Source organism: Lissotriton vulgaris, chromosome 11 (genome assembly GCF_964263255.1).
Source record: "Lissotriton vulgaris chromosome 11, aLisVul1.2, whole genome shotgun sequence".
NCBI classification, from domain to species: domain Eukaryota; kingdom Metazoa; phylum Chordata; class Amphibia; order Caudata; family Salamandridae; genus Lissotriton; species Lissotriton vulgaris.
In genome coordinates, this window is record NC_141699.1 from 1,075,586,897 (window position 1) to 1,075,606,867 (window position 19,971).

At 41.1% G+C, this 19,971-nt stretch overlaps 1 protein-coding gene across 1 annotated transcript in view; it reads right to left on the minus strand.

Annotated features, from left to right (window-relative positions):
- Window positions 1–268: 268 nt before the first annotated feature.
- Window positions 269–19,971, minus strand: part of LOC147684142 (cytochrome P450 2J4-like) — a 71,805-nt gene continuing 52,102 nt past the window's right edge. Inside the window, exons 7-9 of the mRNA XM_086944533.1 lie at window positions 17,629–17,816; window positions 6,050–6,191; window positions 269–3,526 (exon numbers count right to left, since the gene is read on the minus strand). Of these exons, the coding sequence (XP_086800659.1) occupies window positions 3,309–3,526; window positions 6,050–6,191; window positions 17,629–17,816 (548 nt within the window). The 3' untranslated portion in view covers window positions 269–3,308. The remainder of the gene's footprint in view (window positions 3,527–6,049; window positions 6,192–17,628; window positions 17,817–19,971) is intronic.

A 19,971-nucleotide genomic window follows, 5' to 3' on the forward strand; every position in this document is an offset into this window, starting at 1 on the left:
GTCCGCAAGCTGTAGTTAGAGTGTGATGAACACTCATGTTTCTGCTGGTAGTAGCCCTGCTAGCTCAGCCGCTGGAGGAAACCTTACACTGACGGCCGGACAGACTTAGGGCCATTGGTGTAAGTATCATGGACCGTCCACCCAAAATAGGATGGATGGTCTGAGGAACTTCTTTTCCAGTTTGAAACTGCCAGGAAAGGCCTGGTTGCTCTGGACTAAAAACAAATAATGACTCCCACATCCTGGGAAAAATGTGCAAGTAATCATGTTCATTATAAATACATATATTTATTATTTTCAGCGTGTGCCTTAATAATACAAACAATAAATATATTAAAATTAAAATAAAACACAGGTTCTAAATGTGAATACATTTACGTAGTGCAATTCAAAAACATTGTAAAGATACAATTGGTCTGTTCCACAACAGTAAACAGGCTACAGGCAGCATGACAGGTAAGTAACAGATCATGTACAAATCATCCAATTTGAAGAAATTAAATAGTTGAAAAAGGAAAATAATTACTTTTTGCCAAATCTATATGACTATAAAACTGCACATCATATTGTCTAACGTAATGCTCTGTAAATTAAAGTGCTGTTAGTATAAGCCAGGTCTGTAGCAATACCAACACATACATAAAAATTAGTTTGGCTTTTTAGTTATTCTAGATCTTGCCAGTTATTGTCCAATTAGTCCAGATATAATCGGAGGCTGCATTGTAGATCACAGAGTGGTTTGTCCTATACATTAGATTGAAGGTATCTGTATATTTCAATATATTATGTGCATCAAATAGGGAACTAGTCATTTCATGCTGGCAGCTGTCGTTTTAGGACAAAACAATATAGCCTGCATGATACTTCCACTGACTGTCATATTGTTCATTGCAGGTGATGTTATTTTTCCATTTGACAGTATAGGTTTTTCGATAAAGTCTGACAACACAAAACTTAATGTACAGCATATGTTGTGCTTCAATATGTATTTCATATAAATAGGTCTCCAAACCAATGTGATCTTTATATAAGCAAAATCTGTACACCAAGGAATTGCTCTTGGCATTGTTATAAACATCTGTAACTTTATATTGGGAATTTGTTTTTGAAAAACTGAAAAAATACACAGAAGTTGCATTAAATATGGCTGTCTCCCTGCACATTTTTGGTGCCTATAGAGGAGCCACGGTGGCTCCTCTGAGGACATCAGGAAAGCAGAGATCTTTAAATATGGTGGGCTGTGGGCTCCCAAGGCAGTGGAGTACATACCTTTCTTCATTACTTTCTTTATTGGTGAATTTTTATATAGTGCCTATATAAGGCTGTTTTGAAGTGCTTGTAATACGTGAATCTGTAATCAGCATTAGACAGTCCATCAAATCAGTCAGATAGTTTTACCTTTGTGATTTAAGTTTTTTTAATTCCTCACAAATAAACTTAACAAAATATTTATCTATGTCAATTCCTTTCAAAAACTCCAATAACAAAAGGGTAGGGATACATTATAGTCATAGTACGGAAGAGTTTCAAAAGATCACCCTTTTGTACGAATACATAGGGCCAGAATTTGACTTTGGTGGACAGAATGTACTCCATCTGGACCAGCTGACATCTTTTGCATTGGCAGGAGGGGTCATGGCGGTTCCTGTCAATGCATTGAAAGTTTGAAAGAATGCACAGTCAACACGACTGAGCCGTGCACCAAAAATGAAGATGGCTTTTTCATTTCCAAAAACAAAATTCCAAAGCAAGATTTAGTTTTTGAAAATAAAAAAAGAAATTACTCCTCACCATGGGGGTTTCTCAGACTTAAGGGTCGAGTTGTAGTTTTTACTGCTATTTACCATCAGGTTTTACCTGGCGGTGATAGGGAAAAGTTGCCATTTGGTTGTCCACTCTAAATAGGGCAGGCATACAAATGGCGAAACCTCCATTTGGTCCTTACTCCGTCAGCCCAGTTGATGTGTATGTCCCGTTCAGATCAGAAGCCACCGAAGTCATCTGCAGCGTTCCTCAAGGCTCCTCGCTCAGCCCAACCCTCTTCAACATCTACATGAGCCCCCTCGCAGCCATCGCACGCCAGCACAACCTCAACATCATCTCCTACGCCGACGGCACCCAGCTGATCCTCTCCCTCACCAACGACCCCGCCACCGCCAGAGCCAACCTACACGAAGGGATGAAAGAGGTAGCCGAATGGATGAAGAACAGCCGCCTGAAACTGAACTCGGACAAGACGGAAGTCCTCATCCTGGGATCTTCACCCTCCGCCTGGGACGACTCCTGGTGGCCCCCCACCCTAGGCAGCGCACCCAAACCAACAGACCACGCACGCAACCTGGGCGTCATCCTGGACTCCTCCCTCTCCATGACCAGACAAGTCAACGCCGTCTCCTCGTCGTGCTTCAACATCCTGCGCATGCTATGAAAGATCTTCCGGTGGATCCCCACCGAGACCAGGAAGACGGTCACCCAGGCCCTGGTCACCAGCCGTCTGGACTACGGCAACTCCCTCTACGCCGGAACCACCGCCAAACTCCAGAAGAGGCTCCAGCGGATCCAGAACGCCTCAGCACGACTCATCCGGGACATCCCCCGTCCCAACCACATCTCCGGACACCTGAGAGACCTGCACTGGCTCCGGGTCAACAAGAGAATCACCTTCCGTCTCCTCACCCACGCACACAAAGCCCTACACAACCAAGGTCCAGGATACCTCAACAGCCGCCTCAACTTCTACGCGCCCAAACGCCAGCTTCGATCGACCGGCCACGCCCTCGCCGCCGTCCCCCGCATCCAAAGAGCCACCACAGGGGGAAGGTCCTTCTCCTACCTCGCCGCCAAGACTTGGAACTCCCTCCCGACCCACCTCCGCCTGACCCAGGACCACCTCGCCTTCAGGAAGAAGCTCAAGACCTGGCTGTTCGAGCAGTAGTGGACCCCCCTCCCCTAGCGCCTTGAGACCCTCCGGGTGAGTAGTGCGCTATATAAATGCCTTGATTGATTGATTGATTGGTCGGTGGCAGAGATGGAGTAGTCTCCGTCATTGACATACTGAAGGTCCACCCGACTCGCTGTTGAGACGGAGTACCCTCGCCGCCTGACTCTGAAACTGGTCCATAGTCTTTCATTGGCAGATGAGAAGATCAACATTAGGCCAAAGGGAGAATGTAAATGAAAAATACATCAGCATAGAACATCAAAAGACCTCATTGTTATACATAATGTTTGCTTGGCGTAGTTTTGTTTCAATGGGAAGTTCCCAATAACAGTTAGAAAATGATCTGGGCGCATGTCTCGGAAGGGCATCACGTCCGCACTTCCTTTTGTATTGGGGACTTCTCTGCAGAGCGGTGCACAGCACAGATCTGATATGGGTGTGGATGCAGTGTGGGTGCATTAACGTAGTCCATGTTGACATTTTTCACCCCCTTTGGGAGCCGAAAGGTGAAGGCCCGGAGGAGGTTGGCGAAGAAGATAAAGAGCTCAATCCTGGCCAGCTGTTCCCCTAAACACACACGGTGTCCTGCAAGACAGAGAAGAAAAGAACTGGGAGTCACCTAATTTAAAAGTAATCTCTTCAAATATACAATCATCTAGATATGGTGGTAGTAATGATACCAATCATTAGAGGTAAGGGGGGCTTGTAATGTAAAGATTTTGTGTGATAAGGGCACGCCATCGATCTCAATGCAGCATGGCTACAGGCATTCAGCTTAGGAAAATGTTTGGCGTAATCAGTTATCGTTCTTTTCCAACATCTCTGAACATTTTGATAACAAGACTGTATTCAGAAAAATGCCCCCCTAAAGTATTTCTTTTGCTAGTTTGTTATTGGCTTTTTGAGACTTTTTAAAATCTAATCATGTAAGTTGTTGACATATAAGTTTTCTATTTTTTCTCCTATAAAACTGTGGCTTTTGGAATTTATTAAAAACGTACAAAAGCCAAAAAATGGATCATTAGAGCCTAATAGTTGTGCCTCTGGAATGTGGAGCACTGATAAAGAGACTAAACATACCCCCTCCATCTATGTCCTTTTGTGATGTAGGGGTAGTTTATTTAAGAATCCCTGTCCTTGGGCAAGACAATGTGTAGAGGTCTGGAATGCCCCCATTGGTATTTTTGCTAAACACCACATGACCTGGAATACTTTATATTTAATTATCTACGATGTCCTGAATATTGGGAGACACTTTAAAAAAATACAGCCCATCAATCAAAGGGCGACAATAATAAAATTGTTGTTCGTCATGGAACATAGTGTGTCTTTGCTCTGAACTTCTTGAGTGTGATTGGGTGAATTTAATTAAAGAGCATCAAGTTATTGTATTACAAGAAACCTGGGCTGTATCTGTCCTCATTTGTCAGGATACTCCACTTTTTTGGTTCTTACTACACCATCACTTTCACCAAGATCCAATGGACACAAAAGTCATATGGGTGTCCTTTGATTTTTGCTCACTGATTAGGATTTTTGTCTAACTTTGGTATTTCTAGTAGTCTTTCAGTGGTTTTCAACAGTTTTAGCCTGAAAGGCCAAAGCGGAAGATGGTGAAAACGTTGGTATCTTCGCCAATAATAATATGCACTTGGTAGAAGTTATTTTTAGTCATTAAATAGATTTCTAACCTACTGCAGGAATCATACATATGATCATAACTATGCATGTGGAAGACGGCCTACCTAAGAATACCTATACAAAGACAGTTCAAATAACTTCTTGTTTGAATGCAAGTTGCTAGCTTTTATTGAATTGGTCTAAGACAGGGATTTCAGGTATGCTTCGCCATCTCTCTTTTCCATACAAGAGAGCTTGGCTCTGATCCCACAACAGAGGAAAGGAGACAGAAAAGTATGCAATATTTTGGTCTGTGAGCTGTCATATGTGAACTAGATTGGTGTGTTGATTTTGTGCTATTAAACAGAGCAATAATGCAACTTTCTAAAATCAGGCCCTTTTGCAAGGTAGTATTGCCATGACAGTATTACTGTAAAAATATCCATTAGTAGACATTACTGACCACTTATTTGATTGTAATTAAATACACTTGAATTAAACCTCACCCATTCATTTAATGTAAGTACCTTGCTGTTTTATTAAATTATACAAATGTACCTAAATTGATATAGTAATAGTTTCTTTATTGCTGTCCCAATGAGATAGTGGAATTAAATAAAGGGGCTCACACTGAGTTTAATACATTTATATTCAAAGACTGCTGTTTTACATGTCATGATTCACTACCTCTTTTGTTAATGCCCCAACCACGTTAGCACAACAAGAGATCCCTCTCTTCATACCTTTAGCCATCCACATTGTATTCATTTTACATACACAACTCATAATAGTCCTCTATTTTTATATACACACTTATGGTCAAAAGGTTCAGAAAACTTATTAAGACTAATCTCTACTAAAAAGAAAAAAACATAATTATAAGAAGTTACGTGGACCTGTTCCTGGTACCAGATAAGATAATGTTTTATTTTGCTTGATTAATTAAAATCTTTGCAAATACCAGTCAAAAACAACCAAGCAAAAACTCCACTCCTTAGTGTGGTGATGTGCTCTTATTAGCGCTGCAGCTTGTCCCATGGTTTCAGATGTCACTCACACCTTTATGAGTTCAATAACTTATGAATTATGATTAGGTCAGAAGAGCTGTGTCATGACAAGAGCGAATGTCAAATACCACTGTTTATTTAACATTGGTGTCCGCCATAGGAACAGGAGAAATTGTTTGATTGCAATATTTTCAGGAAATACATGTGACATAATTTGACAGATCTTGAATTTGAAAGAAGCTTATTTAGATTATGGTTAAACTGAAAATTTGTCATGCATCTGACCCTACTGGATGTCCATTAGCATGAATGATTTAACTCAAAAAGACTTATTGTGTTCATAGACCAATGTACAATTTGGTATAACGTTTGTCACAGGTGTGCACCAACTATAAAACTTGAACAATTGACAAAGAAAAGGTAAGGAGAAAAGGAAATTTGTCACATTTCTATCTTAGTTTCCGTTCTAAACATTGCTTACCTGCAGAGAAGGGTAAAAAGGCATTGCTGGTCACAAAATTTCCATCCTTGTCCAAGAAATGGTCTGGATTGAATTGTCGGGGTGTCTTCCAGTGTGCAGGATCATACAGTGAAGAGGACAGATTAGCTATCAAATTGGTGCCCTGAAAGCAATAAACCTGCTATTAGTAAAATCATTATCAACGCATTTAAGTATGTGGTCTTACTGGGAATGAAAGAAAAATTCTGTTCTACTCTCAAATTGAGGCCGAACTACTGCCAATATATATGTCTGTATTTCAGTCAGAATACTTGATGGTACCAGACTCAGCATTATAAATAGGGCTCCAGGTTCTATGGTATACATTTTTCTGTATTTATCCATATTTATTTTGTGTTTTGGTATAAATGTAGTTGTAAAACTGTACATTTCGGTATTTATTTAAATAATAAACGTGCACTTGTACTTTGATGTCTGTCATGTTTTAGCTATTTAAGTTGCCAGATATTACATGACAGTACATCCACTGGCAAATATTAGCATTATGCTACAAATGTATATTGAGACATGCAGTTATTTACAGAAATGTTATCCTGTTTTTTAATTTCCTATGCTATCCATCTGATCAGCTGTTGGGCTATAATTCATTAAAGACAGCATGAAGAGTCACTTAAAAGAAGCACGTTTTCTGTATTTATCCACTTTAAAAAATATATCCAGACAAAAAACACATTGTCTGTCTGTCTCAAAACCCTGCACTTAGATTTGGGCTGAATATACACACGATTGACATGGTCTTTCACCAGCACACCGCACTATCTTCACAGAACACCGAGTATGCTTTAGAATTGTGAAACAATGTTGCCCAATATGCATGGTCTTTGAAAAGATGTCTTCATGACGGTTTCCATTTTGCCAATCACATATCTTAGTCTATTAGTGTTTCCCTTTATTCCGGGTGATGAAGAAGAACTATTATTGTACTTGCAGTGTCCCACCCATGTAAGACACAAAACATGCAAGTTTTTCTTTTTTGTAACGTATTATGACACAAGCCATCTTAGGTTCAATTCCAGCCCTGAAGAAGTCTAGGGTTATACACCCAATGATGAAACACGTGTTGGCTGGCATGTGAAGTTACACACCATTAAATCTACACTTGTAGACAGAAGACTTTGTCATCATTTGTTAACAATGCTCACCTTTATGTTTTAATTAAGTATATGCGTGTGCACTGGACTTGTTGTCATCAGGATCAGAGAGGAGTTTGGGAATTCCCCAAATTCCAAGGCAAACCAGGCCATGAAATGGCCACTTTGCATAACTTGAGAAAATAATGGTAGTAAATGCATTTAAACCCATCAGGTAGCCCTTTTTGGATTTAAGGAAGGTATCAAGATGATGATTTCAGCTTTAAATTTACATGTACAAAGGAATAGGGTACTGGATTTTCCCATGCTTTGCCCAATGTCCAAAGTAGGTCTTTAAAGCAAAGCTAGATTGACAACCAGTTTGACAGTGCCTACTATGGCAGTATAAGATACAATCAGATCCATTTTGCAGATGTTGCCCATCTGATGTTGGTATTGCTGTCTTTTTGCATAATTTGTTGTCATACTTGTTAGTCATCTTCACTTAAATCTCTCCACCAAACCTAAAGGCTATAGGTCCAATTCACAGAACTAACTTAAGACAAAATCCTAAACTTACTACTTTTGGTATTCACAGAAGTTAGGATTTTGTCTTAAGTTTGTCCTAAGACAAACTTAAGACAAACTTAAGACAGACTTAAGTTAGGATTTTGTCTTAAGTCTGTCTTAAGACAAAATCCTAACTTCTGTGAATACCAAAAGTAGTAAGTTTAGGATTTTGTCTTAAGTTAGTTCTGTGAATCGGCCCCTATTTTTTTATTTCTGTTTTCATAAAATCGAGATTAACATCAACATATGTCAATTAAATGTGATATTAAATATGATGTAGAGTGGAAGTGTGGAGATTGGATTGATGATTTAACACATCATAGTATATTATAAAGCTCTAAGTGTACATTTTCGGGAAGTCTTTCCATACATTTTCAAACTTGTTTATCTGGTCTTTGTACTTGTAAAGCATATTTTTCTTAGCAGCTTATTGCGTCATTTCTTGTGTTCACCCGGATATTTTCAGTCTAATTTTTCCGGTTTTGTGAAATGAATCTCTTGATCATCAATGCCTTAGTGATCCAAGACATTTGCCTTGATGGAAGTCCTCCACATCTAGGATATTGTTAAACAAGATAATCCCAATATTAATAGCAACATCAGATATGTGAGCCATATTTATTCTCTCAATTACATCCTTCCATAGGCAATTTGCAAAGGGGTAAGAAACTAAAATATGAATGAATCCTCATTCATCCAAGCCACATCTCAAGCAAATATCTTACTCTGTTTCTTATAACTTTTCAAAGTTTCTTAGGGATCCAATACAATCTCCTAAGGATATTTTGTTGGAGTAGCCTCAATTTGACTTATCTGAACAATATAGGGGACAATTCTAAATAATAGTACACTGTTTGTGACAAATAGCACTTCTAGTGATTGCCACTAATATCCTGAATAGTTGGCCCTATAAATGTGATGATGGAATCTGCCCAATGCATAAGCCAGATATAGAAATAGATACTACACCAATTGCTTGAAAGACATAAACAAGACTGAAATCAGGAGATTTATAATGAGATTTTACATGATTAATGGTCTAAAAACAGAACTTATCTTTGTGATGTAGGTTCAAAAGGCTAATACAAAAGCTATACTTTCATTTACATCTTCCTTACGGCATTTCAAATAAAGTTTTTAAACGTTTGTCCAATGTACACAAACAAAATACATATGTTCAGGCACATTTGACACATAAAACATTAATTAGACAAAAACAAACAATCATCTACTTCTAACCCATTTGTTGGCCCAAAAGCAGACCTTAGAAAGGGGAGCGGCAAAGAAAGGATCACAGTGTATAACAATAGAAAACAGCGGAAAATCATTAAAGAGAATGCAACATTACTACTGTATTTGTCAATAAGCTTGATGTTCACAAATGATGAAACATCTTTCATCATAGAATATCGACTACAGAATATCGGGAGGCTGAAACATTGTGACAAAAATATAGAGAACCAGAAAAACATGAAGGTAAATTTATATAGGTAAGCATAGGTTTCCTTTAGGTACCTCCAAATGTTGGTACCATAACAATATTTTTACATTCAAGTTATGTTGTAGACTTAAGAACAGTATAGCTATACTTACCTTTATGGCCTTACATTTTTATATTTTGGTTCTTGATTTTATGGTATTTTGGTCACGTACTATTTTTGACTTTGATATGTCATACAATCATGCAGCACATCACTAGAGCCATCACAACTAAGAGTACAAGAGTAACAATATTTCTTGCACTTTGTTTGTACTGCAATTATATCAAAGGACATACCTACAAAGAATGATTTACTAAAAGTGTTTCTAAAGTAAATTCACCCAATTCCAAATTTTTAACACACTGGCTCTTAATCGATATACACTGCTGTTGAAGTGACTCATCTGGCTCACTTTTCTCAGTAAGGTGTTCTCTGTACACTGAAATTTGCTGCAGCCATATTTCGTAAGGCATACTGTTGCCATAGAATATTTGGAGATGCCTTATCATTGCGGTCATGACATGCAAAAGTTTAACTGGAGCAACGCAGATGCTGCAGACTTTGTGTTAGGTCATGCTGACTAAGCAGAAAAGCTCGAGCAGTATGCCCAAGAGCTAATAGTTTATGCATGACCGTTGAAAATAGTGTGTGTACGAAGAGCCAATCACTTAATGCAATGCGTGGTACTTGGCAGGGCTTTATACTCAATTTTCGTAATAAACTTTTGTTTTAACATTTAATATTCAACTTTTCAGTTTAGTATTTTAAAGATTTTTGTCCTTTTACAATAAAAAATTTTTGTAGATGCAGTAGGGGTAATAGTATCCGGCATGGCCCTTGGACATTATACAGCCTTGGTTTTACCTCTTGTATTATATTGATTATTCATTTTAAACTACACCTGAAAAGTAAGTGGTGTGGGATATTCTGACCAGGCTTGAAACTCTGATACCTACGGTTGCCATTAACATAAAAAAGATTTGTTTATGAAGGATATATAGATTGATCATGGATATTTAATCCACATTTAGGCATTGATATTACTCTCTTGATTAGTAATTCTTAGTAATATCAGGAGATCTCGTTTGATTTAAAGCCAGGTATTACAAACATGGCTGTTTGCAAAGCATTGAACTGGATACTATTTGACACTATGAATTATGTTTCACAACTAAAATTGATTTTAAACTAAACATGTCAGGGTAAACTTTGCTAATTCGTGTTAATGCAGGTTGTGACAGAGTAGTGAGTAAAGTACATGGGAATTGGTAAGATACCCTTCTAGAAGCTATATTGGGTTAGTATCCTATAGAAGGCACAATAGAGATGTATGCTAAGGATGGTATTTCTGTAATGGATATACGGGTGACATTCTACAGTTTTAAAAAAAATGTATATGTGGTTACACAAAAAGATTGGAAAGTTTGATGGCATTCACAACTGGATATGCCAGTTAGCGTATGTGGGATGCAAACAACTGAAATACACACTGTGTTTTTTTGGCATGGTGTGAGTTTCGTATTGTAAAACTATTGATTGTATTCATGCTATTTATGTTATCAGCATGGTGCTCATTGAACTGTATTTGTAGATATCAAATAATATTCCTCTGAAGAAGGGAGTAATTAGATCCCGAAGTACGGTGGGTTGGAATATATCTATATTATGATTTATAACAAACTAGCAGCCCGTCCCGACCTTGTCCGGGAGCAACAGGCAGCTTCCCCGCCCCCCGCCCGCCCTACATTGTCAATTATGCCGGTCCCCCGCCATGCCCATCCCCCGCCTTCCCCACCCCGAACCACTTCTCAATGGACTTGGGGTCCCATTACCTCCGCCCCTCCATCTAAAACCCTTGTGGCTACACGTCACTTTTTCCTCTTTTTCCTCCTGTAATGCACCGTTTGTCTTTTCGCGGCCCGCCCGTCCCGTCCCCCGGCCCGCCTGCCCCGACCCCCGCCAGCCCCTGCATGAGTGCCCTTACCTCCGCCGGCGCTGCTCCCGCCTGTCCGCTCGCACCACCGCTCCTCCCATGCGCCATGTCCGCCGCTCGTCCTCCGCCGCCGGTCCTCCGCCGCCGGTCCTCTGCTCCTGACGTCACCGCTCCTCCCCCGCGCCATGTCCGCTGCTTCTCGGACGCCGCTCCTCCCCGTGCTCCTAACGCAGTGGTTCCCAAACTTTTTTGACCCGTGGCTCCCTTGACCTAATTGGCAGTTGGCCGTGGCTCCCCACTATTTCTTTTACCAGTGCGCGGGAGGGGGGGGGGGGGGGGGATTTAAGCACGACCTCGGGAGTACTTACCGTCGGCTTCCTAAAGTAATTGGGATGCAATGAAGGTATTATAATCATATTTGTAACAATGTTCACATCAATAATTGAGAACAAAGCCATTGAATCTGAAGAGAGGCACATGAAGTATCTATTGCAGTACTTTCACAGTGTGCCAAGCAAGAAAGATTTATCAATTTGATCTAATGTTGAGGATTCACTCTCGCCACAAACACAAACCATTGTGGCAAAATGATACAATTCACAGTTCCGTTTTCTGACAAATCAATAAAATGTCCATAGGAACTTCAGTCACTTCAGAAAATCTGGACCATGCACTTTAAAATGGACCATCTATCTAAAAAAAATCAATATAACATCCTGCTTCACTTCTACGGTCCTCTTGCTTTGACTGTCCCCCCTAATGTGTGCACGAGTTTCCCCACAGAAATAAGGGTCGTTTGGAACAAAAAAAGCTGAAACGTTAAAATACATGTAAATTTTACAGTAAAAATAATGCTGCTGTTACGGGTGTAAATAGGAGGTTGGGTCGAAGACCAGCATGGTATTTGATTAATAATTTTACTGTGCAAAGGTGGGCTCCACGGAGCAAGTATAAGTTTACTTTACACACAAAAAGCGCAAATCTTACTTTTGAAGAAGAGGGATAATTAGTAAACAATTTCTGCAAATGCCAGCATATATTTATTAAACCCAGTTACCTCCCCAGCAACTTGTGGCTGCGCACTCCGAATAATCCAGTTCTTCGTTCAGGCACACATGGGTTTGGACTGGGTTGGGGAGTTTAACTTGTGGCCACAGTGAACTACATTTATAAGGCACATTACAGAGGATCAGAAATAACTGAAGTTTAGTGAACAACTGCCCAGTACAGCCCTCAGTGGCATCCTCCCCGAAACAAATGGCAGTATTGGAAATCCCAACCAACACTAAATGTGCCCATATGTCCAGCGAGCACGAGTGAAAAGTTTAACTCACTCCGTGTTGTAGGCCGCCTTTGCACTGTAAAATTATTAATCAAGTACCATGCTGATTTTCGGCCCAACCTTCGTATTTACAAACTGAGAGCGACCGTGCATCCGGCCTCGTGCTGAAGACCAGAGCGCAGAGTGACAGGAAGAGAATAGGCTGGAGCTGGTTTTGCTGCAGTAGGTAGCCGCCGTAGTTAGCTTCATGTCATCCAAAAATAAAACGCAGTGACCAAAATTGCATGCGTGGCCTCCACCAATGTATGCAGGCACGGATTTCCAAAAATAAAATGCAGTGACCAAAATTGCATGCGTGGCCTCCACCAATGTATGCAGGCACGCATTTCCAAAAATAAAATGCAGTGACCAAAATTGCATGCGTGGCCTCCACCAATGTATGCAGGCACGCATTTCCAAAAATAAAACGCAGTGACCAAAATTGCATGCGTGGCCTCCACCAATGTATGCAGGCACGGACTTCCAAAAATAAAATGCAGTGACCAAAATTGCATGCGTGGCCTCCACCAATGTATGCAGGCACGCACTTCCAAAAATAAAATGCAGTGACCAAAATTGCATGCGTGGCCTCCACCAATGTATGCAGGCACGCATTTCCAAAAATAAAATGCAGTGACCAAAATTGCATGCGTGGCCTCCACCAATGTATGCAGGCATGGATTTCGCAATCTCTGAACGAGAGTGTCCCCTGCTCAGCAGCGCTGTATACATCTAAACGTGAACCTTTGATGGTCAGTGCGTGCCCCCGAAGCTGGAAACCAGTTAAAAGCATATGGCTGGGAGCAATTTTAACAGGATTCTTTCCCTGGAATCTAGTTGCCATAACCCTCGCCCTTTCCAGTCTGACCTGAAGTAAGAAGTTGGACATTCATAAATAAAAGGTAAGATCAAAGGCCGTTTCAAAATCCCTCTTAAGTCATAATGAAAGGTATATATATGCTGAGGAGTTGTAAAGACCAGAAAACAGACGCTGTGTCTGGGCCATAAAGACTCCCGTGCACTTCTTGCCTTTTCCACTTTCACAAACGGAATGCTGTTCGTTTTTTATCTGAAGCCCCGAGACTCATGGTGAGGAGTTGTAAAGACTTTACTAATTGTCCCAGTCTACTTCAAAAGTACGATTTGCGCTTTTTGTGTGCAAACTTCGACTCGGTCCGTGGAGCCCGCCTTTGCACAGTAAAATAATAACCATGCTGATTTTCGGCCAAACCTCCGTTTTACACTCGTATCACCAGCATTATTTTACAGTAAAAATAATGCTGGTGATACGAGTGTAAAACGGGCCGAAGATCAGCCTGGTACTTGATTAATAATTTTACTGTGCAAAGCGGGCTCCAGGGACCGAGTCAAAGTCACAGTCAAAAACAAAACGGAGCACAACTAACTGTAACTAACCTTATGAAGGAGAGGCTCCCACGAGGCACGGCGGACAGCAACAACGCACCTGAAACGATCAGAGCTGCGCACACTTTGGGAACCACGGTCCTAACGTGACCACGCACGACGCGGCCGGCGCTACTTTTGAGGGACTATTTTTTTTGTTTATCTAAAATTTTAAATAACGTTTATTTTTTTAATTTATATAGCCTACTAGCAGCCCGTCCCGACGTTGTCCGGGTATGAATTGCTGCCGGCCAGTAGTATATTGTTTTGTAGGATTTCGTTTTGATAGCATTTCTTATCTGTGACAGGCCTGTGAAACGCTCCGATTCACAGTGCACTGCTGATGCACTTAAGAGTGCGTGTTCAGTAGTGTGTGAACTCGAGTTTCCCTACTTCATTTTTCCTTGCAATATTATATAGCGCGAACTCGACAACATGGCATGAGCACAATTTACATTAATTTGTGGTAGGCACAGGGAGACAAAGCGATTTGCCTGGAATCACAGGATGTTGATCTGATGCCGAGATTCAAACGTAGATCCCCAGCTCTAAAGTTCGCAATTCTAGAACTTGTGGCGGGAGGTGTGTCTAAAAGTGTATGTTGGTACTGGCCATCAATGAGAGAGACCTGTGCATTTTTCAAATTGGTGGTGAAAAAATATGAGTATGTTGCTGGAGATGTGGGCCGCCATGCCACCAATGTACTTACCGGGGGAGGGTAAACACCCATTATTCCGCAACTTTCTTTCCGCAGACCATCACTCCACATACTTTCATTATGAAAGTACCATGAATCCGCAATGCCATTATAACGCATGGCATTACATTTAATATGCTTTTACCACGCATACATTTACAACGAAATTCGTTGTAAATGCATGAATGGTAAAAGCACGTTTTTTTTATAATGTTTGGATAAGGTAAGTATGGGTATAGGGGTATATGTTTTGGGGTACTGAGGTATATGTTTTGGGGTCAAAAAACACAATTGGGGGGAGGGTCAAAGGGAATATTTATAGACCTGTCAACTCATTCCCTTACTCAAGTACGAAACAACAACAAGAGCAGACCAGGTCTTGGGGTGTTTGGGTATTTTAAGGGTTCAGATATAGTTTTGGGTTATGGGGTACAAGGGTAGTTTTAGCGTTTAGGGATAGGTATGGGTTTTGGGGTACAGGCGTATTTGTAGGGTTCAGGGCTAGGTTTGGGTTTTAAGATACAGGGGTATTTTTAGGGTTCAGGGCTACGTTTGGGTTTTGGGGTACAGGGGTATTTTTAGGGTTCAGGGCTAGGTTTGGGTTTTGGGGTACAGGGGTATTTTTAGGGTTCAGGGCTAGGTTTGGGTTTTGGGGTACAGGGTTTTTTACGGTTCAGGGGTAGGTTTGGTTTTTGGGGTACAGGGGTATTTTTAGGATTTAGGTATAGGTTTGGGTTTTGAGGTACAGTGTATATTTATATGGTTAGGATGGGTTAGTGTTTAAGGGTGTTGGGGTATTTTAAGGAGTAAGGGTGGGTTTTGATTATGGGGTACAGGGGTATTTAAAGGGAGCAGGGTGGACACCCGGAGCTGGAATGTACAGAACCTGGGAAGAAATATCAATGAAATATTTGACACACCGCGCACACCCCCCAGCACACGATATGGAAGAGCGTAATGTAAAAACAACAGCTGATGGACAGAATGAAGAACAATGTCATACATTCACCCCAATACAGAGATCTGGGCCTATATCCATCTTTTTTTTTAGCACTCTACACCACATCAGCCTTGACCCTGTGCCTCATGAGAACATTCCAGGCCAAACTTCCAGGCCATGTCTTTGCTGGTCCTGACTCAAGCATCCTATGATCAATTTCTGGCTATCAGCTATCTTCAGACAGGATCGCTTGACTCCAGTGGTGTGGAGAACATGGGACTCACGTCTGAGCATACCCATCCCACTCGGGGTGACAAATGCAAAACAACAGTTGATGGACAGAATGCAGAACAATGTCATACATTTACCCCAGTACAGAGATCTGGGCCTAAATCCATTGTTATTTTGCACTCCACACCACCCCAGTTCAGACATGGTATTATGCAAATCAGCCTTGACCCTGTGCCTCATGGGAACAGTCCAGCCCGAAGGGCGGAACGTACCACACGCCCCCAGCATTTGTCACGCCCCCCCAGCACAAGCCCACAGCACAACGCAGACACGCCTACAAGGGACTACTTTGCTGGCACGGTTCTTTTACTTTTTCAAATGTATATGGTGGGCGTCTGTATAGCCTATGTCCTTCTGCTGCAACTGCCCTTTCCAACGCTGTATTGGGTGTTGTGATTGGTGCTGTGGTTCCTGAGATTACCCGCCTCAAAGGTTTGGGCTCTCTCTTTATTATATTAGTATGGATAACCATCTACACACCCTGCCGATTTCAACGGTGTATCAGGTGTGTAGATTGGCGCAGTGGTTCCCGAGTTTACCCGCCTCAAAGCCTGAAAGTTTCTGCTTTATTATAGTAGTATAGATTGATTTCAATGAAAAATGAAGAAGAAAACAAATTCGTTTTTGGGAAATGTATTAACGCTGGTATAGTAAATTAAATGAATTGTGTGATTGTGTGTGATCTAGTCAGGAAGACTCCTGTTTATGGTCACAATTTGTAGCGTAGAACATGATCTATGCACCCAAAAGATTATAAAATCAGGCAAAGTAGTCTGTGAGTACACAATAAATGCATTGAATTATCTCTTCCCCAGTCACACAAGCAAAATAATTAGCCTATCTACTAGAGTCAAAGCTATACTTGGGCAATCACATCAAAACCTGTGTAAATCAGCCCATGACCATCTCCTCTTTACCACTTAAAACACTGCAATATACATACCCTACGGTGGACTCTGCAATGTGTTTCAATGAGGACTGCAATTGATAGGCCAAGGTAATACCTTTATGATGATTCATCTTAAATATGCATTGGTCCTCTGAAGGGAGTGCCTTGAGCAGTCTATTGGATGACCAATGCATAGCCATTAGACAAATGTTTCCATAATCTTTGATACTGTACCTGGGCAGCAGGACATGATTGGTCATTGTTTCCCATTCCCTTAGGCTGTGGGCTAGAGGGAATGCTTACCATAACTAAACCATGCACGCCTAAACCCCGGTCTATTTGTCGATTTTTGCACGGTGGGGCTCATTTGACCTGTTTTTTGCCAGGGCTGATATTGATATCCAGCCTGGCACTGCCGCACTGTCCCTGAAAGCCACATCTGTTTGAAAGTAACCTCATGTGCAGCAGTATCATCTTCAGTAACCCTATAGATCTTGTTAAACCCTGACTCACTTTCTTAAGAAAAAATATCCTAGGTACATTGATAGACTCCACGCCTTAAGAAATCTAAAGTTCATTGGGTCTCTGGATGTGCCTTGAGTATTTGTAGTGACTATAATGGTAATGGTATGTATGCATCTTCAGAATTCTATAACGGAATAGACCTGAAGTGAGAAATGAAACACAACATCTCAAAACAGAAGTGTGCCTTTGTGTGCAAGAACACCACTCTGCCATAGGTAAACCACCACCACATTTATGTTAATACCTTGTGGATAATAATCCTTTCAGCATATGCTTGCTTTGCAAACAATTTGCAACACTCATGAGTGTAAGCATTGTTGAATAAAAAGCACTACAGTTCATGCCATTTTGTCTTTTAAAGTGATATTGTTGCTTCACCTTCCCACCTACCCCGTTACAAAGTTCTGGTGTTTCTGTACCTTCTCAATGTTGAATCCTTGCAGTGAGGTCTTCTTCACAACCTGCCTCACAAACCCAAAGGATGTGACATTGCTGTAGCGTTGAATCTCGTGAATCACAGCATTGGTGTATGGAAGTCTCAACCGATCCTCATACTGAATGATCTCAGAGTCTTCTAAGACAGTGTCCAACTCCTTCTGCACTTTCTCTGTGAAGAGACATTTAGAGCTTATGACAGGAAAAGTACAAACCCGTTTTTATGACAGTCCTATGAAATTCTAGATACACATACACTAAGCAAACAGACACTCTAGGCTGTTTGATGCCTCTAATACATGGAAATGATACTATTGTTCTTAGGTCCCATCCCAAAGTCACCTTTTTGTGGTACCCTGCACTAATCCAGCTGGCTCCGGTGTTCCTCTTTAAGAATTTAAATGTTGGTTTTCTAAAACACAAGCCACTTTGGGAGATGGAGGTTCATATTTGTTCTGCCTCTTATAAGACAGAGTTGCCCAGTAAAACCCCTTCCGCCTTTTGAGTGTGACATGATCTTTAGTCAACGTTCACCTTTTCAATAATACCTGAGAATTAACACAGGGATGAAGAGCTTTCTGTGCATCAACTGTGAGAGCAATTTAATCTCTATGAGGATCTTCAGTGTCACCTATGAGGCTCAAAGGAGCCTGTGCCTTTACAATGCCACCTTTCAAATGAGTGAGGTGGACAGATGCAGGACTTAGAGTTTACTAACTTACTCAGTTTTCCTGAAATACTTTCTTGGTATGCCACAGGAAAGATCCCATGGCAGGACACTCTACTTAGAGCTGCAGATGTCACCTCCGGCAATTTTGAGGGAGATTGGGATAATGAGTGGACAATAGAGCTCTACAGTTTTTATTATTGGTTCCAAGTGTAACATAGCTGCTACAAGCAAGGATAATGATGTGCCTCTGTTTTTGTTGGACATGAGGGGTACTCATTCTTCTTAGCCTTTGGATGTTTACCCTAGCAAGCGAAGAAAGTCAGCATGTCAGTGGTGTATGAGGGTAGAGGATGTTGAAGGAAATTTATGAAGGTAGCGGGTAGCTGGAGGACTTCCTATGGTCCGGCATGGGAGGAAAATTCATCATTAGGCAACAGTGGATCCACAGATTGATTGTCACTGACTAAACAAGGCGCGAGGGGTAGTGAACTCTGCTCAGAGGGGGGATCCCAAAATGTCTAAGGATTAAAAGGGGAGGTCATCTTCAAGTTGTGCTCTGAGAGGGATAACTAGGCTACTCAAAATGTGTGATACAAATGTAGACCTGATGTAATAAGTATAACATGCATGATGCTATGTTATGTTACGTTATGTCACTTCACATCATGTCACATGTTATACGTTGTACAGATTTGTAGAGTGCAATATTAACCAGGACAGTTTCCTGGCACATATTGGAAAATGAATAAACATGGTTAAATAAAAGAAAGTAAGGATTCATGGGAAGGAGCCACAGGGGGTCTCTATTTCCTTACATGGCAGTAGATCAAGTAAAATGTTTGGAAAGAATATGTCATTATGATATCTCTGATCTCTTACACTCTTCATTGCACAGGTAAAGAAGACATCAGCAAGAGATTTGGACATACACTTATACATTTTGGAACACGCCATCGAGAGGCTTTCTTAAATTGAAAATCTTTTGGTTAACACCAGTGGAAGTGCTTTTTGACATTGTAAAACTTGTTATCATAATACCAGCAGGCGGCACAGATTCCCTTCACCTTGCAAGAATGGGCTGAAGTTGATATGGAGATGATGTATAAGTGCAAACTCCATTCTGCCTGTGTCAGTTCGGGTGTACTGTTTACTAATGTGTTGGCCGTCAGTAATGTGTGGTGACATCAAATATCATTGAAGCAGATGCCATGAGCAAGAGGCCAACGCCGGGTTAAAGTTAATTTTGAGGTCCAATATGTGCATGTCAAGTACAGTACAGTCCCTGAACAGTGATTTCTAGGCTCACATGACTGCTGTCCAGGAGGTTTGGATTGTACAGCCCTTTATACTGTGATGGAGGAATTGGCTGAGCTATTAGGCATCTGCTACAGGTCATCAGCAGCTGTGGCTTCAAGACTGGGAAGCTGAAGCCGCAAGGAGGAATAATACGCTGAAGTCATCAACCAACCATCAGGAGCTGTTTAGGATATATCTGGAAAACTGTTGTATCTTGAATCTTCCTGCTGCTCAGCTAGAATGCGCTGTGATGTGAAATGTTGGATGAATGGAATGTTAGTGGTTTGTGAATGTCAGTTGGGTGAGGGCTGAGCAGCAGGACAGCTGCTCCTGATGGGTTTATCGTTTTTATCTTCTAACT